At 26.3% G+C, this 24101-nt stretch overlaps 2 protein-coding genes across 8 annotated transcripts in view; one reads left to right on the top strand and one right to left on the bottom strand.

Annotated features, from left to right (window-relative positions):
• The window catches only part of LOC126901923 (protein Tob1-like), a 29894-nt gene extending 13048 nt beyond the window's left edge, over window positions 1–16846 (top strand). For 2 of the 7 annotated variants that reach the window (XM_050678864.1, XM_050678861.1), the window contains 4 exons: window positions 3202–3340; window positions 12970–13383; window positions 13555–13940; window positions 15122–16742. In XM_050678864.1, the coding sequence (XP_050534821.1) occupies window positions 12985–13383; window positions 13555–13940; window positions 15122–15614 (1278 nt within the window). In that variant the 5' untranslated portion in view covers window positions 3202–3340; window positions 12970–12984 and the 3' untranslated portion in view covers window positions 15615–16742. Of the gene's footprint in view, window positions 1–3201; window positions 3350–10679; window positions 10831–12969; window positions 13384–13554; window positions 13941–15121 lie in introns of those variants that run through there. The other 5 variants (XM_050678862.1, XM_050678860.1, XM_050678863.1 and 2 more) reach the window with 4 other exon arrangements.
• Window positions 16847–19156: 2310 nt separating this feature from the next.
• LOC126901920 (uncharacterized) lies at window positions 19157–23058 on the bottom strand. Its single transcript, XM_050678853.1, has 3 exons — window positions 22738–23058; window positions 22186–22311; window positions 19157–21588 (listed from the first exon to the last, which is right to left on the bottom strand). Exons 1-3 carry the CDS (start codon window positions 22873–22875, stop codon window positions 19399–19401), a joined length of 2454 nt encoding a protein of 817 aa, XP_050534810.1. The 5' UTR covers window positions 22876–23058; the 3' UTR covers window positions 19157–19398.
• Window positions 23059–24101: the final 1043 nt, after the last annotated feature.

Here is a 24101-nt window from a genome sequence, read left to right as displayed (position 1 = left end):
AGTGCTGCTGAGACTTTAGGACGACTTATCTAATGAACTCCATAAAACTCGAGTACATGTATATAATTTTATTTATAATTTATATTCTTGCGTTAATGCATTTTCGAAGTTTTTAAAAACTGAGATATCTAAGCAGTGAGGTAGTCAAACAGTTTTTTCTCGACAAAAAATTTCATAGGGTATCAAATAAAACTACCCCAAGGCACTGTAAATATCTTAAAGATCCAGCTTGATTAAATGTTATTATATACATTTTAATAATTTATAATATTTGTACACTTTGCTTTCGTTGAAATGCTTCAACTAAATTATATTGTAGTAATTACAGAGAAATTTTAAAATAATTAGTGAATTTTACAAAAATTAGAACATAATTTAAGTGGTATTTAGTTACCAGAGAAGTATTTAAAAAACAATTTCAATTAATTGATTTGTTACACTAACTGCGACGTCCCTGTTTTCGGTCATCAGCCTTATGAATCCGATCCGAACGTTTTGGTTGCATTAAAACTATCGTTGATTGCAAGTGGAATAGTAGTTTGATAAAAACTTCAGGCCGTTTATGAGATACGAAAATAAAACAAGAAATCGCACGCAAATGTCGTTAGCAAGGTCAATGTATTTTTTAAACAGACAGTCTGAATTGCGAGTCCTCACGATTATTTCGTTAAAAAATGAATTGTTTACAACATTTTTACACTTATTTTTTAATGTGAAAACATTATTAATTTACAATTTTTTTATTATGGTAACGATCCAGTTTAATATATATTCATACATGCCGAAAAATAATCGAAATAATACAGTTTGCCTTGACTCAAATCCGACACACAAAGCGTATATAATATATGTTTTTTTATTAAAATACACACATTTGCCGTTGAAAAATATTAGTCAATAAAATATTGTTGACTAATTCAAGTATACTTGATCGAATTCAGTACTAATACCGACGAATGTGTATATTATCATCTTATTTCATAGTTGTAATTTTTGAACGCGCTAAAAATATTTAACAATATTCAGTCTTAATGCAACAAGTAATAACCCACGTTTAATAATAACTATTTTCCATTGGTTTTTAAGTGTTGATTTTATCTAATCGCAAACGTGTACACGACAATTACATTGAATATTATGGCGATATAAAATATTTGAAAACTAAAAAGTCGTACTAAACTATTAATTTTTCACTATTTAAATAATCATATATCACAATTAGTATGTTTAGATCTAAAATTTATAAGTTAGTACATATTAATTTTATTAGATATTTTGCTATGAATAGCATACTAATTACTTCTTATAAGACTTTGGAATTTTAGTTTTATTTCAACGATTTTGCCATTTAACAAAGTATTATATCAATTTTTTACAAGTTACATTTATTTGTATTAATTTATCACCTTATTCCATCAGAATATTTTATAATGGAAACTAGATCCGAATGATGATCAGTTTTGTATACTTGAAGTCGTATCGCAGAACGTGTGTAAATTGTTTAGCTTAAAAGTTTTTAGAAAAGTGTTTAAAATTTTAGCGAGTTATAAAGTGTACATTTATAGATAAGGAAATTCAGCAAACAAAATATTTGCTACAGTATTCGTTGTGAATTACTATTTCATTAAACGAGTACTGAACGATTTTATCTTAAATGTATGTATTTATAAATGTTTTTTTCATGTTAAACAATCCAATAAGGATAAAACTATTTTGTTACGAACCCATAACATTTTTAACCGCTGTTTCTGTATTATTTTTTTATTTAATTCTTGAGCTACTTGTTTAAATTTGCTAAAATTTAGTTTGACTATCATTCTGCTTAAATGTTAAATTAATAATTAAATTTATTATTTTAATATTGGTGTTAAAATTTTAAGGCTCTATTTGTACAAGATAGATTTATAGAGAGGGAATTCTCTATACAAACATTTTTAACATTAATGTTAAATAAGCTATTTTTGTACAAATATTCATTTGTTGTTGTTTTGTTACTTAAGTTATTAATAGGATATTTGCTCAAGAAGACATTGAATTGATCAAAGTAAAAGTTTCTTAGACATACGATACATAAAATGATTTGTTATATAGCTTTAATTTTTTTACTATTACATATATATCTCAACATTGTTAAATTATAATCATTCTAATGCATTTGACACTTAATTTCAAATAATTATAAATATAAATATCGTGTAGGAGAAATGCGGCCGGTAAAGTTTATTTTTGACTGTTGTGCACATGTCGCCGTTATTCGCACTCTTCTATCATATAATATCGTCGTTTTAGAACTGTCATATAAGATCAATGCACAAAAATAGCAAACTAAACGAATTCCATATTGTTAACGACGTACGTTTCAAATTACCAAAAATATTGCTAATTAAAATAACATTTTCTTTTTATTTGTTCGTCAAGAAATTCATTATTTATAGTTGTATGGCTGATTTAATATTAATGAACAATTATAAATATAAAAAAAAATCACGGTCAACTCATTTAGCATACTAAAAGTAGTGCACTGTTGTAAAGAAGTTTTCTAGATAACCGTGCGTGTTTTACGACAAAATAGGTATTGTTTATCAGCGGTCTATCGATTCTACAGAATACTTCTATAAGAATGTATACATGTCTAATTATTGCTTTGCTGTTGATTATTAAAAGTAACGACCGCTTTAGTTTCGTCCACCCGTTAGTGTAGTTAATGTAAATTAGTATCTGCTGATTGGAATTCGTCCAAGGCTTACTATGCCGCAGTTGTCATATCAGATCATTTCAGCCCCATGACCTACATAAATAGAATTTTTGTAATTGGTTAAAATTAACGTTTAATTTAATAACTTTCAACATTTTAATTATGGATTCCCAAAAATTGTTCATGTTTGAAAAAATATCTTTATTTTCTACACAGGTCGATTAGACGAGTAGCAATTTTCATCCAATTAAATGTATGTAGTTTATTTCAATAATATGTTTGACTAATACAAAAATTTTAGTGATATTTTGTCTAATTTCAAAAATTTTAAATAGACCAAAATATTAACTATATAAGAAATTAATGAAAATACATTAGTATGTATAGTTTTTTTAAATATTTATATGTTTTACTTAAAATTTTCATTGAGTTATACAAAGTAATCAATTAACCGTACTTCATACAGTTTTTTTTTAATTTAAAATATTATAATTTTTTCTTTTCAGAAGTTAATGGTATCCTATTTTCTATCATTTTCAAATGATAATTCAAAAGATATGATCACTTTTATACTAGAACAGAAGTAGTAGTGCAGTTGATAAATGCTTAAAAGATAAAAATAAACAGCTCCGTGTATCACCTCAAGTAATTTTAGTAATAACTTCATAATACTGGTTAAAAAGTTGTTAACGACCGGACGTTTTATTATTTTCAAACTAGTTAAACATATATGTTTCCATTTAAAAAACTTAGTTGATGCTATTTAAAAGGGGAGAGAAGAGAAATAGAAAGATTTTTTTTTCATTGAATGTTATAGAACATAGGATAGATACTATTAACTTTTGGAAAAAAAAATTATAATGTTTTATAATTTTAAGATCTTGCATAAGACATAGATAATGAATAATCTTGTGTATGTTTAAATATATTTTTATAAGTCATATATTTCTTCATTTGTTTTCAAACTTCATTTAAACATGTTTACCCTTAATTATATTTGCTTTATAGTCAATACTGATTTTCATGTTTAAATGCAAGTTAATTTCCATGGATTTCTTTAAAAACTTAAAATACATTAAATCATAATCGATAGGGTCAAGTTCTTGTTAGAATATTTCACTATTCATAATGTATTGTGAATAATCAAACGTTTTAAATCGAATATGAGCCAGTTAATTTTACCTAATGCATACATAACAAAATTCTGTTTTGGTATCCAATGACATGGATATATTGTAATTTATTAAAATAAACATGTTTATTGTAAGATATGTCTCTACCGCTGGAGAAATCTGCCCGTAAATAGTCTAGTCTATTTTTGACAAAACAGGGTGAATACATATATGTGTTTATACTTGTACGCACTCACACATTCATAGCGTGTCTTGGGCCAAGTATAAGATTTCTACAATGGCGTTCAGGAGGTATAGTTTATTTTTCATTTTCTATTCGGCGAGAGGTCAGTTTATTTATACAAAGTTTTGAATGTCCAACAACGACGTTGTCCTTTAGGTGTGCGTCGCTGCATTGCCTCGAGGTGTGGCATGGTTTCGGTATGTGTAATAAATGTTATATTTATAACATTCAGATAATATGTTTGTTTTTGCAACAACTGAAAACAAAACCTTTGACTTGCCAAAAAAATAATAATAAACATCGAAATAATGACATAATTGGCAATTGGAAATGATCACTTTGATTGTATTTGTCCTATGTATATAACAATATTTATTATTTTTTTTTAATATGGCTTTTTATTTCAGATTATAGTCAAGAATTCCGTCAATTATTTTAGTTTATTTACTTTATTATGAATATTTAACTTAACAGTGTACTTATATTTTAAATAAAGTTCAAACATATCAATTCTAATCAATAATTAAAATTAATAATTAAACATGAAAAATCATAATACTAATCTTTAAAAAAAATTAATTAAACAAGCGAGAAACAAGTAATAAAAAAGGTGATAGTAGAAATAATATTTTTTAGGCTTAAATAGTTCAGGTAACAAAATTTTGAACGATCCTAATTTAGACATTGTGTAGATTTATGTTTTTAGAGCTATTTATGTAGATTTATTTACAAAATCATCATTTTAATTAAAAAAATTATAGTAGTATAAAAAATACATTGTTTAAAAAAAAAACAAATAATTGCTTAAATAATTTTATTTTTAAATTAAAACATTCTTTGGTTAAAAATATTAAGCTGAAAATTCAGTTAAATTTTGCTTTTGTCTTGTAAACCTGTTGGTTCAAAAATCATTTGCAATTTAACAAATATTGAACTTTTATGTGAACACATGTGTTATTTTTCGTCAATATCTGATGTGCGTTTGCACCAAGTGGTGCTTGTACTGATGTCATTGTGTTTAAATGGAATTACTATTATTTTATATTTTATTACATACCTTTCTTAATTAAAAAAGAAAATTAAACTAATATAATAACCATATAATATTTTGATTATTTTCCAAGAAAACAAATTAAAATCAAAGTTTATATTAATAATAAAATATAACAATTTTCTATATCAAAAATATTAATTTTGCTTTTTTAATTATCTACTTTCTATTGACTATCACGTTGTATATTACTATCGATAATGTGTAACATGTAACAGATTACATTTTATCTTTTTATTGTTATTAATTAATATTTGATATTGTATCGTTAGTAATGTATTATTGGTTTTGGAACGGTTTTTGTCACTAGAGAATAAATCTATAAAATTGGTTTTCACATGAGATAAAAAATATTAACAGGGCATTACATTCTGATGTAGTTTATAAAATACACATCGTTATTTATACTGCAGTATTCAAGGTTTTTAGGATGATCAGAAAAACAAATTTGAATTATACTCTTTTTAATACAAGAGGTGATTTTATTTTTATAAAAATAACTACGAGCTCAGAAAAACTTATTTTATCATTATCAATAAAAAAAACTCATTTTGTAATTTTTGATACGTTCTGTTGCAGTATAAGAGACGATATTTCTTTACTATTTCTAAAATAAAATATTCTTATTTTCATCTTGGAATGTTTATATTTTACTTATAAAGATATCTGTGAGAAAAACTTATATAAACATCTATAGTATTTTATTTATATATAAATAAAATAATACATTTGTCAACATAAAATTAATACCAATATGATTACACTTTAGTGTACTCTCTACGCATAAAAGAAATATATTATTTCGACTTTTTAAATTCAGTATAATACGGTAGTAGTTCGTAAATATTATATAATCTAGTCGAATAAATTGTAATTATAAATAGCGTTTATTCTATTGTACTTCATTTGAGGAAACAATTGGTCAATACTACTAAAGTAAGACAATTTCGTTTTATTCAAAATATTAAAAAAAATGAATTAGTAACAAAAGGAACATAAATGATTACATTTGAAAAATCGATATTATTTTTCATAATTTAATTGTTAGTAATTCAAAGGAAATATGTCTTCTCTCTTCATTGGATATTCAGGTCAAGGGTAAAATTCGATTTGAAAAATATGTTTATTTAACCAATTAATTTTTTATTTTATATCAATTAATATAGTGCAAAAAATTTCTGTGGGGTATTTTTTTTATATATACTTTTTCACTCTAATCTTGATAATTTAAATTTTAACGATGAAGCTGATGATATAAAAAAAAAATGTTGTATGGTAGATTTCAAAGAAGTGAATATATATTTATATGTACAGAACTATTTGGAAAAGTGTCATTTTCTATGCTATGCAAACATAGAATCATTAAAATAAAGTGTAATTTAACGGGGTCAGATATATCCGGGAAAACCCTTGCTCGTTGTTGTTGTTGTTGTTAAGCTTAACATTAGCCCACATTGTGGAAACTAGGCCTCCCTCATGCCTCACCTACAATCGCGGTCACCCTCTAAAGAGTCGATAGAGCTCCGACTTGGCCTACTCCACATTCGGTTGTTGGTCGCTGCGACGTGACGTAACGCAGAGAATCGTATGACGTCACGTATCCAGCCGTTGCCAACGGTAACAACACTTACTATTTCAACCCATTCTCTTCGCCAGCCCTTATTTCGTTATAAGCTCGGCGGCCTCTGAAGTCATTCAACATTGTTTTTGTATCTATGCGAGGTAGGCGTACATATCTGTCAACTGTGTCATCTGAAACATTTAAATCTATGTCTAATAGTTGTAAATAAATAGGTACAAACGCGTTTCGTCTGCAACTGTGTAAATAATGCAAAGTTGTCCGAATCAAGTAAATACGACAATTATTAAAAAAATTCATGTACCTTTTTACCTATTCGAGTATATAAATTTACGAATAAAATGTACGTGTACTCTGTACAACAATGTTTACCAAAAAAACGGTCTAGAGAACTGCTGTTGGATACGTAAAAATAACACATTTTGTTTGTTTCGTAACATCTAATAAACAGAATTAAATTAATCACGCCACAGGAGACCTTGAATTATCGAGGGCAAGATGGCAGTAGAGGGTAAATCGATCGTGCAAAATGCAGTGCTTGTAAAAGACAGGCATGAATTTGTGTAGAAGTAAATCTACCCGCCGTTTACTATTTATGCAATCGATTTCAGTGTCCGCGAAACATATACAATTTAATTATAATTGCACATACACATCTTGTACAATATTTAATTTTTTCCAACATCATTCATGATAATTATTTTTTATTTCACGTCATATGACGTTATTTTACATAAATGATTCTGTTTTTACGGCTGCTTCACTATAGAATTTCGTTTCAACTTTGGCTGTTTGTTTGACAGCGGAAAATAAATATTTACAAAACTTTATTCTTTTAAATTTGATCGTCATTTGTTTTGTAGAATGTTCTGTAAATCAAATGAGATACACCAAAACAGTATTCAATTCGTCAGTTTTATAATTTAATTTTAATATTTAAAATTTTCAATCGAAAAATACATAACTTAGTTTATTTAGTTTGTAAGTACTGACCACAGTTAATTGGTTTCGCATTGCACATCATAAAAATAATTTATTTAATTATTTATTATTTTTATTTTTTGAAAAAAATACAAAAAGTACAACTTGAATGCATAATGCCGTATCGCAATGGACAATATGTACTATAATGAGCGTGACCTTGCTGAAGGTTAACTTGAAATTTCAAAATTTCACGTAAAGTTAAATACAATAGTGATATGATAATTATTGAAGCGTTCAAAACCCTACAAAATATGAGTCCGTACGTAGTTAATACGTCAAAAAAGTATATTTTAGTGTAACGAATCCTGTTTACTGTCTTAATTTTTTATTTCCAGTTTTAAATAATTAAGAAAGATTCTAAACGAAAACCTTCAAGAATAAATAACAATGAAAAAACAATAGGTTCTCGACAATTATGAAGTTAACCTACGTCATTTTTTATTTGCATTCAAGCGAGTTTCTTATTCAGAATGATTGGTTATTATCTATTCATGCCGTTGTAAAAAATTTGAACTATAGGTTTAATTCTTTCTCATTATCATGATCTTAAGTAGTCTTAAAATCATAATTTCATGAATTGATAATACTTAACTTTAAATGACAATTAAATTTTGATAATTTGTTTAATCGTTAAAAGCTATTTATCATTTATATTTTATACAAGTGTGGTGTCATTCTATTAACGGTTTTATCTATTTTTATTTGTTCTTCACTGTGTAATCTATCCATAAATCCTATTTCATATTTTAAGTTATTGCATAAATCGTTAAAAAAAACAGTTTTTGCTAAAATTTTATGATTTTTTTATTATTATTAATGAATAATAGAATTTATTATTCACTAATAGGAAAAAATGATTAATAATAATTGATTGTATATTATCTTTGAAAAAGAGTTATAAATAATTTTTCATTTTTCATTACATTTTAATATTAAGTTTAAAAAAAATTATATATATTTTTAAATCTGGGAGTGTGCAATTCAGTGCATTCAAAATACATTAAATGATCTTCTTTAATGTTATGTATTGAATTAAATTAATTTTCATAATATTTTTACTAATTTAATAGTGAAGTTGTATGTGTACCATATAAAGTTTTGATATTTTCTTGTTATTATTAGAATTATATTATATTGCTTTCAAAAAATCATTTTCTTTCAAAATGCTTTTAATATATATATTTTACTTAAAAAAACTTGAATAAATATTAAGAGACTTAATAGAATATAAAACTATTTTTAAGTTTTAAAAATAATATTTAGGTTAAGTTGATGTGCTATGTATTTTTTATCTATCAAATTTCGTTTATATCTTAAAAAGATTTATGACGTAGAGTCATATCGGACACAGTCGTGTCATTGAAAAGTGTTACTGAATAAAAAAATATCGTTGTTCGTGAAAATTACTTTAAAATTACATGGTGCGACGTTATACTCCTAAATTCATGCGCTTTAATGATTTTTCAGCAATACCATAGATTAATTTTTTATTATTTTTGTGGTTAAATTATATAATTCGTGTTTTGTTTACGCTGACTAACCGGTCCAATTCAACTGGGGTTTTTTCTCTTTTTAATAAATTATGATATTTTAGCAAAACGTTTAAAAATTATACTTATTATATGTATTGTTATTCGATTTAAATTCCTATATTTCTATTTGACTTTATTGCCTAATTTGGCACGAATGTGTTACGAATTTGTATGATTTGGACATTTAAAACTAGAGCTGGTTAATTAAATTAAATGTATTACATATATTATTCTTTAAAAAGACAAATTTAATTTGTATAATTCATAATTAAAAAATAGTTTCAAGAATAAATTCTTTCATCGTGTACGTCTATCTCTCCAAGAATTCATTGAAGTAGGCAATTATTTTAGATAGTGGCATCTCTTTCAAAGAAGGATGATAGTTAAATATTTATTTATTTTCTCATCACCTATGTAACTGACTCATACGTTGTGTTAGATTACAAAAATCGTTTATACATATCGGTCAATGCTATGCATTATTATTAGTATTTCATAATGACTAAATTAAAAGCGAATTACCGCCGTGAAACAACTCGATTTAGTAATCCTCGGGGCGATAATGACAACCAAGATGTAATGTATTCTTAAATACATTACATTCATATCATTTGGAATTCAACGGCTTGAAAAAGTTAATGTTTCAGATAAATCCGGTGGCATTGTTTTTTAAATAGTGTTTTGCATTTTTATTTGAATTATTGATCATTCTGTTGCTCGTTGAACTTTGAACCGATAATCCATACTACACAAGACAACCTAACCGAGGGACAAGTTTTAACGATCATTTTGAAGTAGGCAATTATTTTTAAAACGAAGAGTGTTTCTATTGTTATTTATTTGTTAGTTAATCGTAAAAGTATCTTCTAACGTTATTATTATAGTCGAAACCCTAGGGTTTGCGATTATAAATACCTAATTGTACTAATAACAATTGGATAATTAAAAATCATTAAAAACAGCATTCGATCGACCTATTTAAAACAGAATATAGTGTAGTAAACAATCAAGCTCCGTACCAAGGGACTAGAATTATCGTTACAATCATCCCTTTCTCAACCAAACCGATGATTTAAATGTTTACATAGTAATCTTACTGACAAATCAAACGATAAGCTACACAACGATAGACAAAATCTATTGTTAAGATATTTTAACATTCTAGAAAATTCACTGTTGTGTCTATTGTAAAATGATAAGGTTTAAGTCCTGTGTATTAATTCTGGAAACGATTTTTCGTTATGCCCATGGCCGCGCGTGTCTATCAATACAACTGTTTTAATTACCCAACCGAAGTACTGATTGTACGCAGTTTTGTAACCAAAATGTAATTTTTCAGTTGGTTTTTTAAATTTTAAGTTCATGACATGTGTACAATGTTTGTTACGTACTGTTGTCATATATTGTCGCATTTATTTTAGTATTTAATTTTACAAATAGATATTTTTAAAATGGATTCGAACACTAGTATTATATTTGCTTCTACGAACAATTTTATTTTTTCTCTCGATATGTTCAATGTGTCATATTTAATGCGTTGTTTGTTTTGTCCGTAAAATCGGTACTTGAATTTGAAAAAGTACTTCAAGTGTATGTACCGAGAAGTAAATAAATTTATCGCGTAATTGCAAATGTAAGTATTTTTCATATACCTAAAATATTATATTCATATTGGTATAAATAGAAATCACCTTGTGTCTTAACATTTTGATAAAATACAAATTTTTATATAAAAAATTCACTTAAAATTTTTAATTTAACATTTATAAACAAATATATCATATTCTATTACTTTATAATTACGATAAATATTATTTATGATTAATGTGTCTGAATTCATAAGTAAAATTTGTATAAACTATTCTACTGATACGTAATATAACTAAAATCGCTGTAAAATTATAAAAAATATGCTTAAATCTGTCTTATATAAAATTCAAGTGATAAATGATCTTCAGTATCATTAGTCAGATAATCCATGTTGGTCGACTCGGTGGTGGAGACTGTGTACGAAATGCGTAGGACGACTTCTATTGACCGCCCCTGTGTGTAGGTTACAGCAAAGGTCTCATGGATTAGGACTTTGAATAAAGCATTCCCTATCATAAGCCCATTATTTTTCGAAAAAATGTTCCTTAAAAGCGTCTAACTAGGGTTATTGTGTCATTGATTTTCAGGCTGACAGTTGTAAAAACACTGGCGCAAAACTCAAGCACAAGACTAAGTCCAGGCGTATATCGAAAGTCTTGTATAATTAATATTTTTGTCTCCACAAAACCATTCAATTATAATAATATAAATATCCACCGACTTGTACACGAACGTAGTAACGATTTTTAATTGTAAAAACAGCAACACAAAAATGAGCTTCGTTAATAGGTTATACGTGATATTGTCAAACGCAGAATCGCTGGACCGTTGCATAACTCGTAAAAAGTTTATTATTATGCACGGACGAGTCATGTTCACAATATAAATAATGATAGTCTCTTTACTTTTCTACCAACTTATTGAATATTATTTGTCCCAAAACGAATACAGCATTATAATAGTAATTCTTAAAAAATTAGTATTTGTTTGTGTTACGCTCTATGACCTTGGCGTATCGTTGCAAGATAACATTTCGGGAACGTAAAAAATCGAAGAAAAAAAAAACGCAGTCCATTGGTAACGGATCAATGTATATATGGTGAATGCACAAATTAACTGCTATAAAATTATAATTTGATAAAAAATAACTCTGGTATTTGGCAATTACATGTCGTTGTATCGGTCATCATGTCGTCAATAATAATTAAATTGAAGTATGAAATAGAAAAGAAATCAAAATGTTGATACGTTATTTGCGTCGTTGAGGCTTTTTCAATCCGGGAAAAAGAAGAATTTTTTAATTGTGTCGTGAACTATTGTTACGACCAATTTCTGTAATGTGTGCAAGTTGACGTTCATTTTAATCGTACCATGAAGTCAGTTTGATTTCGCTGTATTTGGACAGAACGGTGCAAATTAATGAAATATACGCATTTACACACACATGCGTTTCAACTAGCTGACTGTACACCGACTATTATTATTACCGCTGCAATTTATGTCATTATTATTGTATTATTATTATTAGTTCAACCTTCGGCTGTTGTACGAACAATAGCTGTACAATAACGACATCAAACATCCTGGTTAAGGCTGAACGGTTTCGTTCTAGATTATTTTAAAAGCATATTAATTACAATCGGAGTAAAATATTAACTTAATTATTGATTAGATCTTAATATTTTTATGTTCGCGTACGATTTGATTCTTCTTTTAACTCTGTCTGTTGGAGTCATCTTTGACATGAAACATCAATTTTCCTATTGGTTCATCCGAGTGTTGTTTTCGACAAAAATATCTAATATTTTTTATGTTAGAGTTAAATTGATACTATCATTTTTTATACACAGTTGATCTGTATTATGTGCTTAAACTTTAAAATCACCCAGTACTCAGATCTGTTATGGTCTAGAACTATTTAGCTGTAAAATCTATATGCTCGACCAAATATTTACTTATTATATTGATTTTTAATGATATTTTAATTTACCACCTCAATTAACCAATAATTTCACTGAACTACTTAAATGAAATTATAGATTATAGTATAGTATACTTCAATTGCTTTTTTCAGTCTTAAAAAATAACCTTTATTTTTATATATTAAGATTATTTATTGAGTTATTAATTCAATTTTGTCGATTTTTTAACTAATAATACTATTTTTTTTTTCTTTTTACAGAAACCGTATTTAAAGATGCATATTGAGGTAAGCGTAGCTCTAAATTTTGTCATCTCATACCTATACAATAAACTCCCCCGAAGACGTGTCAATATTTTTGGGGAGGAATTGGAAAAATGTTTGACAGAGAAGTTTGCTGGACATTGGTATCCCGAGAAGCCATATCGTGGCTCAGCTTACCGTTGCATTAAAACAGGATCTCCCATTGACCCGGTTTTTGAAAAAGCATCACGAGAGAGCGGCGTAGCCATTCAGGACGTTTTAGAAAACTTACCTCAAGATTTAGCCGTCTGGGTAGACCCTGGTGAAGTGAGTTATCGTATTGGCGAAAAAGGAGCTGTAAAAATATTGTATAACGAAAGCAGTGGTGGCTTACAGTTCGACGCTCATGATGATCGAAACGCCGACAGAGAGGTAATTACAAATCTATTTATAATAATTTAATCTCACTATTTACATTTCTTGAGGTAATACTTCAAATAATTTATTGGGGTTATTTGAAATTAAGTTTAAGTTATGAACTTTAGAGATTATTTTACTGAACTTATAAAAATATTTGTATAACACAGAATACATTTGTTACAGGTCGTAAAGACATTCAACCCTGAAGCTCAATGTTTCCGACCGATCGACTCCGTGGCGTCCAGTTTGAGCTCCCTAAGCATTTCTCCACCCGACAAATGCTTATCTGGTTCGCCACCGTTAGCCAGCAGTGGTTCGGACAATTCTTCTCCTACTCATCACCACTATCAACAACCATTGCAGCAGCAACACAACCCGTTGTTCGGCAAATCATGTCAACAACCCCAACAACCTCGCAGTCCAAGTGGTCCATCGTCATACGGCAGACAACCATCAGCTCCGTTAACGTTCACCACCGCCTCGTTTGCTCAGACCAAATTCGGCAGCACCAAGTTGAAGTCCAATAACAAAAGAGCCAACAGGTTTCTGTTAACTGAATTTTTAGACAAGTAGGCAAACTCGTTTAACACTAATATAGGAGGTGGAAGCTCCTGGGAGAACTTTTTTTTAGAATCAATCAAATTGGCGTTTTCAATCATCTTTTGATTTTATTCATTTAGCTTGCGTTTTTACAAATCATTATTAATTGTCATTATATTGTGCGACTTTAGTAAATTGTTGTCACGTTAGTGTTCGAAACAACTGATCACACATTTTGTGTACGCAAATGAAATTTAATGTGGTACCATTTTTTGGAGGCCACTGTGTTCGTTTTGTTGCAAATAATCAACATAGTCTATACACCATATAACTCATAGGTGTCAAACAAAATCGAAAGAACAACAGCAGTAGTAATTAGTGACAAGTGTCAGACAAACAAACTCATATTGCGAACCCATTTCTATTTTTCATTTCTCCAGATACGATTTATGTTTAGCCAATTTTTTGGCACGGCTCATTCCGATAGCAAATTCATATCTGTCTTTTTGTATTTATGCCACAATTTTTTTTTAGTCGCTTTTATTTCTCGGCAGTTGAAAATTTGTTAGCAATGTAAAAATTGTTTACAACTTATTTGTAAAATATTAAACTGTAGATAGTTATTGTCGTTTATATCTCTAATACACATGCTCCAGCAGATAAATTTAATAAATTAAAACATTCATCGAATCAATGGATGGTTGATATTAACTGTAGTGTTAAATACAGGAAATTTAAAATGACAATAAGTTGAGATAATAACTATTCTGTAAGCGCAGCGGGTAGTTTTAGCTTTCAATCAAATATTTCAAAAGTTTAGACTTTGTAGAAAGCAAGGCGATAATCTACTCACTATTTATTTATTTTTTTCAATTAATTTTCGATTGATTTTATTAAATCTAATATTATATTTTGTTTAGAATTACTGGATTTTATTTCTTATATGTTGTTCCGAAGCTATTGTTTGTATTTTAAGGATAATTTCAAATTACTAACTAATTTTTTAGATAATCAAATTTTAATTAAAATTATTAACAATTGTTTGTAATTTCAACACAATGATCCATAATGATAATATACTACAATAATGTGTAAATTAATTAAAAATAAAAATTATCAATAAAAAACAGACTAATAAATATCAAATTTAAATAATTTATCTGATGTATAAAAAACGTCTGAACTAATCAAACCTTTTTATCTCTTCCAGAATGTCCCCGACTGAGTTTGCTAACTATATCAAGCAACGAGCTGCTATGCAACAGCAACAGATTGGCGGTGCAGGTGGTCAGAGATCAGTGTCTCCGCCACAGCAACAGCACCACCGCGGAGGACAAATTAGTGAGACGGCGTCCAACTACTTCTTCCAGCAGCAGCAACAACAACACCAATATAACAGTTACAGACCCCGCCAATCAAACGCTTTCCGAAATAGTGGAGGCTTGACGGATTACTCGTTGCCGCAGCTTCAGCTCCCCAACAACAACAGTAGTGGTGGTTGGTCTAGCTACAGCGAATTCGGTCCCCAAAATTTTGGCTCTCCGATGGGCCCTTTGTCACCGTCTAACTATGGTGGGGTACAACAGTCATCTCCACATCAACAACCGATGTCGCAACAAAAAATGGACAGTTTTAACAATATGAGCTTAGGTTCTTCGTCGTATAGGTCTAGTCCATACCAGCACCTTTTGGTAGCAAATTAACAAGGTGTCCATTTAATGTATAATAACTAGTACATTATCGTGCTCGTTTGCCCACCTTTTTCAAAACATCAATATTATTAACCCCTCAACCCTCCCGACTTTGATACTTTAGACGCGCTATTTTTTAAACATGACTAGAGAACTATTGCTCCTTCCTTTCCGCTCTTCATTCCTTAAGACCTAACTACCGCCCAATAAAGGGCTTTTCTTATTTCATAACAAATATGCTTGTATACATATAAAATTTAAGTTATATTTTATATCAGACGCTTTAATTCTTTACTTCTCTTTAAATAATATGTATATTAATTCAAATCAATGTGATTCATCACCTTAAGTATTATTAATTTTTTTTACAATTATCTTTTTTTTTTTTGTTAAAACTTTTTAATAATATTTGGATTAACATAAAAATATTATTTTTTTTTAAGTAATTAATGACTCATATTATCGTTCAGGCTTTCTATGTTTATAATTATATAAATATATAGAAGCTATAGTTTTTATTTAATTATTATTAATAATTTTACCAATGGAGGATTAGACCTTATTTTAACAAAACGTGTATAGTTTGTTGGTAAAACATATTTTATAATTCTTTTTTTAAATTGTATTATTCATTACATTAATGTTTTTATTATTTTTTTTTTTTTTTACTAATGAGTGTTCTGTGAACAACAAATATAATTAATGACCCTCATTGATCATAGTAAATTAGACAAAGTTATAGTTTTTTTTTTTTTTATATAAATTTAATAGAATCTCCGACATTCTTTATAGTTAATTCATCCTCCCATTCTAAGTAAGGGAATCAACATTTTCGAATATTTGCATGCTATTTATAAAATTTCAAGTATATCTAACTGATACAATCTAATTGCAATAATTACGACAATTGGTAGGTGTTTATTTTTTAATAGTTTTAATTGGTCTAAGTAATAAAATAAATCTTATAATATTGTGTTAAAATTTAATATTTAGTTAGATAAAAAATAAATTATGACAAATCAAAAAAAAAAAAATCATGAAAAGTTACACTGAAAAATGTATCGATGGATCTCGTCAGTTAATAAAAATTGTTCTTGCATTTCGCAATCTATATCGAGGTTTACTTAAAATAATTAATGATGATTAATCATTAATTTGTTTTCATCGTTATTATATAGTTAATATTATAAAATAAAAATTGCACTTGCTTTAATACTATGATGATAATTTTTTTTATTTCGAAGCTTTAAATTAAAGGTTTATTTAGAAAATATTTTATTATATTTATTTTTTAACTTATTTGGTATTTTTTTACTCTTTATATAATTACTTATATATAAATGTATATGAATGTTATTAAATATTTTTGGGTTTTTTTAGAAACTATTATTTTCTAAGTAGTCAGATTAAACTATCTTGTTTTTTTATTAATATATAACAAAATACCTATATTTTTTGTGATTACAGTATAAGTAATAGGTCATTTTTTTATGTACCTAATAATAAAATGTGTTTTATAAATATATATTATATTGTATTTGAAAAATGTTATTTTTTAATAAGCACTTTTGGGAGTGAGTAATTTTATATTTTTACTCGTTTGTTCCGAAAAGAAATTTAAGCTTGTAAACCGTGAAATTAGCTACATTTAATGGCATGATTACCTATATACTATTTTTACTTTAATTAGTGTGTTAATAAAAAAAAACAAATCCCCTTTTTATATAATTAATGATGGTTTATAAGAATATTTTTATTATATTAATAATACTCTAAAATCACTGAAAACTTTTTTAATTTATACCTTAAACACTTGTTAATTTTTTTTTAATTTCGTATCATTTCTCTAACCAAAAATAGAAATATACTAAGAACTGTTATTTATTTAGGTTTAAGCAAATTTATTTTTGGTCCCGTTGTCTTCCAAAGAGAATACCTTTATTGAATGTACAACTCTCCTTCAGTATGAAATGTTAAATAATTACTAGATTACATATAAAATTCATACAAAGACTGTTAATTATGTAACCATAATGTTAGTTGACCGACATGTAGAATATAAGAAGCCTAAGCGACTGACAATTACTCCTCTATGAAATATAATATTTTATAATTTTTGGTATTTTCTTAGACAATCTTATTCGGCAATACACAAATGTTATGTTTTTACAGAAGCTTATACCTAGTGTTTTAAAAGTCCACTCTAACTTCCCTTGTTTACTTAATATATTTACTCCTGTGATGTATAAAACATAGACCTTCTTTTGATATTGACAATATTTTTATAAATAGATATGTTAAAATTGAATTTAGTATGATTATCTAAGAAAATCTATTTGAGCGTTTGTGTGTAAAAAATTTTTTTTTACTTAATATACCATAAATTGCTTGTACTTTTTTGAACTGTTGATTAAATAGAATTATTTGAAAGTTAACTAATATATAATTAAATTGTTCATGTTTTTAATTGACATATACCAAATTTTTTTTTTTTAGTTAAATTTAGACATTAATTTTTTTTTACAATCACACCAATTAAACATTTACAATAAACAAACTTTCAAAATAATTTTAAAAATTTAATGTTTTATACCTTAATAATACTAAAATATGCAATTAATAAAACAATGTATATATTACTTTAATTGAAGTGAAATTGTTATAAATGTATTTGTAAAATATTGGTTATGACCAATTATTTCTCGGTGTTACAAGTTACCTATATAGTATATTGAAATATATAACTGTAATGAAACATTTGTTGTTTAAACAGTTTTAAGACTAGGTAGGTTTTTTTGTTGCTTTTTTGATATATTTTAAATATAATATATTAGAAAATTTTAATATAAATATATATTCATATATATATTTATATCTACATAAATTTTAACCATAAAATGTATACTTTAAAATTAAGTGTGTATTTTCCAATTTTGTTTATACAATATATAAAATGGTATAATTATTTAAAATAAAATAATAAATGAATAATAACATTCTTATTTTAGATGTTTAATTTTTTTTTGATTGTGGATATCAAACCATAAGATAATATTTTATTATGATGATAATGATTTGTTATATGATGAAATTTTAATTATTAATAATAAATTAAGTTATTTGAAATATATTGTTTGTTTGATTGAATTACATCCATTTGCAGTGATCATATGTAAAGTGAACACAAAAATAAATCAAGTTGTTTGAAAAATTAAAATTAGTTGATACCAATGATACTTAAAACTTAATCAAATTGAAAAATAAACTTATTAAAATAAATTGGTGTACAAAAGAAATAAAATTACATAATTAAAAAAAAAATTCCACATAATATCAGGGATTTTTTTTTAATATAATTTATATTATTAATTATTTATTTACAAAACAAAAAATCATTTCAGCAAAGATATAAGTAAAATTGCCAAATTCTAGAAAACTGAAAATATATAGAAATACATTAAAAATATTCATATTTCTATATTTAAAAAATAAGTATTTAATTTATATTCTAATATAAAAACTATATTTTTATTTATAATGCAGTAATAAAAAGTTATCAAAACTATATAATATATATATATATATAATCTATACATATAGATTATATATATATTTATTCAGTAATAAAATCTTAAGTTACATACAATGAAAATGTTATTACAATAAAATGTAATTTTTTAAATTATTACATGTTATACTTAATTTTTAAAGGTTTAATAGAAACAAAAAAAAATATTTTGAACACAATTACCTATTAAGATACTTCGAATACACAATTAACATCAATGCTATTATTTTATATACCATGCATATTTTCCATTAAAATATGACCTAAATCTGGTTTATCTTCAATATCATCTATTAAATTATCATCATCCATTGTTACGTTATTTTGATCATTAAAGTTATCCAAAATTATATGGTTTATTTTACTTATACTATTAATTTGATTACCATTAATGAAAACTTCATCTAAAATTACATCTTGCTCAAGACACTTAGATTCCATATCACAATCCTGTATGTCTTCCATTTTAATCAATGTGTCAGTCTCTGCATTAATTGGTACAGCTGTTGGCACTCCAGCTTGTAGTTCATGAATTGTAGAATGATTATTCAGCTCAACTTCAGAATCAAAACTTGTCCAACAAGTGCCGCATTGCCAACTTCTTAAAATCTGATCTTGACTTGTTCCTTTATGTCTTAGTATATGATTTTGATACAAGGTTTGATTAAAAAAACGTGATTTACATTGTGTACAAAAGAAGAAACAAGGCTTTGACTTAGATTTCTGAATAGTACTTAAGGATGCTGCCATTGAGCATCTTTTCCAATGCTCAACAGCTTCTTTGTAGGATAAAAATTTTTGGGGACAGTTTTTACAGGATAACTTGCCATTAATAGATGGAAAATCTTCTTTACACTCAACAATTATTTTAGCTTCTTTCAGTAAATTTTCACGCTCTTCCACTTTTAATTTCTCATCAGGTCCCATTGCATACTTCATTTTTAATTGGAAGTATATACAAAATGATGTTGCATGCCCTAGGGTAGCAGAATGTTCTCTAGTTCTGAATGTACAGTTGAGACAACAATAATAATTTATGCCATTTTCAACTTTTTCTTCAAATGATTTACAATATAATAAGTGAGCTCGAAATTGACTAGGTGCTAAATCTTCAAAGATAAAATTACAATATACACATTTAAAACAATTTTTGAGCATATCTTCTATTTTCATGCTATTAGTGCATTGTTCAATATGAGCTACAAAATCATTACTTAAGAAATTTTGATCACATAATGGACACAATTTAATACCATTTTCTTTTAACATTATATACATTTTATGTTCTTTTTTAGCATGTTCAACATATTCAAGTACACTAAAGCAGGAAAGTCCACACATTTTGCAAACATAACTACTTATATCTTCTTTAGTTTTTGCTTTTCGTGATACAAAACTGTTTACAGATGAATTTATTTTGACATCAGATAGTTTTATTATATCTTCATTTTTCTTAGTTAGGCATACTAGATAGTGTTTATATGTATCAATGTCGTTTTCAAATTCAATATTACAAACTGGACAACCAGGGAATAAATTGGGTGAGCATAATATAACTGAATTATGTTTAAAAAGTCTATGTTCAGCTAAATTATGAATAGATTCAAATTCAACATTACAAATGCTACATTTTATTGATGGGGATTTATGTATACCGTGTTTAACATAATTTATTTCTAAACATGAGTACAAACAAATACTACAAGTAGAAAATTTTTCTGATATGTTTGCATGTTGTACATAATGTCGATAATTTGTTGATTTAACATTGTACACATTATTGCAGTTAGGCACTAGACACGTAAATAATTCACAGTTAACGCACTCAAAATCTGTATTGAGTTTTGAAAATGTATTAATAGGGGTTATAAAATCTAACGCAAATTGTTTGTATTGAGCATTACTATGAATTATTTTACCAGAATGTTTCTGTATCTTATGTAAAACAAAATCTGACATTGTTAAAAATTTAGTTGAACAACAAACCAAAAAAATTGATATATCTTGATGTGAATGTCCTAATTTTGATTTTCTAGGACTTTCTAAAACTTTGAAACATTGGCGGCACAAATAAGTGTTTGTTTTGAGATTAATATGTCTACGGTAGTGTTTTATAAATAATTCTAAAGTAGCAAATATGTAATAACAATTTGGTACTAGACATGTAAATGCATTTGTATGCTTGGAACACAACTCATGAGTATTATACTGCAAGTGTTTATCATTAAAATTGATGCACAATGGACAAGAGTTAGCCAATGGTTTATGATTTTTAGAAAATATCAACTTTTTATAGTCTTGTGTCATGATTTTTCGTTCAAATGAACAGGTAGTTTGAAATCTACGAGAACTAACATTGTTTTTTCCAAATGATGATGAAAATTGTTTTTCATTAATATTTTGAGATGAATCATGTGCCTGTAAAGTTATACAAGAAGAAATAAAACTAAGTAAAAAAAAAATGTTCTGTAATTAATGATATAACAATTATGAACCAGGGTTAAGCCAGTCTAAATGATATATTTCTAGCTCAATTTGTAATCCCTGATTGTCTCTTTCAATTTTATAAATAGTCATAATTTTAAAAATATAGTGATAATGATTAGCTCATAACTAGAATATGCAACATATATGGAACAATGGACAAGTTGGTAATAATTTGACTAATTATTACTCAGTTTAGTTTCTTTATCTAATCTGTAAAAAATACTTTCAATTAAAAGATTTCAAATTGACTTATTGATAAGTATTATAAGATTGAAAGTAGATAAACATGATATGATCAAATTTTGTGCCAGTCTACTACACACTGTTTGATCACCACAAACAATAGCAAGTTCTTATTTTCTCAAAAATTTCTAAGAAAACATTTTTTTTTTTTATTTGGTTAATTTATTAATTTTTGTATCGAAAAAAGTCATTCAAATTTCAACATTTTTATATATGTAAAAAATTAATTTAATTGATATATTAATTTTAAGAAATATAATTTTTTTATACTTAAATATTTAATACCTTTTTTGCAATATAATCAATAATAAACTGTGCATCTGCTGCTTTTTTGACATGTTCCCGCCAAAGGTCAATATTTCTAATACAGTTTTTACACACCATTTTTGATTTTCCATCATCACCATTTATCTAAAATCAATTAAATGTATTTATTTTAAAAAGAATAAAATAGTTATCTTATAAAAAAGGTATATCAGGACAATTACCACCTGATATAGTGATTTAATAAAGAGATTAAATAAATTTTCATGGTTATAGCTTAAATATAATTGTTTCATTATTCAGTGATTTGTAACAAATCAAAGTTAAACAAAATCAAGTATTATGCTATAATACATAAAAGTTGGCGAGTTATAGATAAATGAAATTTAACTACAGATACCCAAAAAAAGCTTAAGGAGGTTAAAACTATAAAACTTCATTGGGGTAAATAATAATTGTTAATTAATATATTTTAATAAAATAAAATTTATAAAACTTCTACAAATAAATCAATTGTTATCATCGATCGTTAAACTCTTCTCACCAATCTAAAATTGGAATATTACTACTCACTTGAACATTGTAATACGAGTAAATGTCTTTAATTAAATTGCGATCAGTATTAACTGTTTCGAGTACATCTACAAGTTTTTCATTTTCAGTTAAACAAATTCGGCACAATGCTACATTTATAACTATTGATGATGCCATTGTAAAATCACAAACAAATGAATAAATTAATAGTTATATTATATATAGTAATAAAAAACTACAGTTAAAAATTTATTGATGTATGAATGATTCACAGACATCTCAGTAACAAATTTTTAATACAAAAAATTAATTTTGTAACAATAAAATTTGGGCAATTGTATACAAAACGGCGTACACATAACTGATAAGAAATAGAGAGACAATGGTCAAATCATTACAACTGATAGTAGTTGTCTGAGAACATCTTTAAGCTGTTTGATGGCCATTTTAAATGTAGTTGAGATTTTAATTTTGTAATTTTAATATTATGTTATAATTAGTACCAGGATGTACATATAGTACAACTGTTACATTAGTAACATTTGCATCGTTTTCTTAATTTTTTATAGCATAACTCATTAAGTACATAATCCGATTCAAAGTTTATAGAGTTCAAATACAATTTTTTTAATGATTTCATGAATAATAACATTTTTTATACTTTTGGGTTATTTTAATAGCACTTTTGTTATTTCTTTTTAGTAATAATAAAAATGTTTGGTAATTTTTCTAATTGTATTATTTCGTATTTTTATACATTTTTTAATTTTAACGCAGATTTTCCGCATACTAACTTCAAATTTTTTTATTAAAATTTTCTAAAAAATTATTCATAATTTACATCACACATAATTGTTTACATACAAAGTGAATTACTAGTTAATCGATAAATAAAAAAAATTGAAAAAATGTTTTTGGTTTATTTTAACTAAAAGAAATTATTGGTTAAAATAAGAAAAGATAAAACTAGTTGTGTTAGATTATTAGTATTGAATTATTATTATTGGCATAAAAGTAAGGGACAATAGGGGCCTATTTAAATTAGCCCCTCTAATATGAAGTTCTAGGTTAACCTTTTAAATTATTATACTGTACTTGATTATTCCAACTCTCATTAAAATGTTACCAAACGTTAAATAATATATTATATATAAGTATAAGAAAAGTTTTAATGAGTATCTTACTTAAATATATATATATATACACATGATCAAATTTCTCTTTTTACTTAAATCAGCAGTAGAAAATCAAAATATGCCTAAACTTTTGAAAGACCTTTGAACTAAATCCTCTACATCCACAATTACAGTATGAAAAATAAAACATTCAATAAAGTTTTAAATTATCGATTGGGCACATCTTAGTCTATAATTCTCATTTAAATACAAAATAACAACATGGAA

This window comes from Daktulosphaira vitifoliae, unplaced genomic scaffold, assembly GCF_025091365.1.
Source record: "Daktulosphaira vitifoliae isolate Bord-2020 unplaced genomic scaffold, ASM2509136v1 Scaffold_3, whole genome shotgun sequence".
In the NCBI taxonomy this organism is placed as follows: Eukaryota; Metazoa; Arthropoda; class Insecta; order Hemiptera; family Phylloxeridae; genus Daktulosphaira; species Daktulosphaira vitifoliae.
Note: the sequence above shows the minus strand (reverse complement) of the source record. Positions and strands in the feature narration are given on the sequence as shown.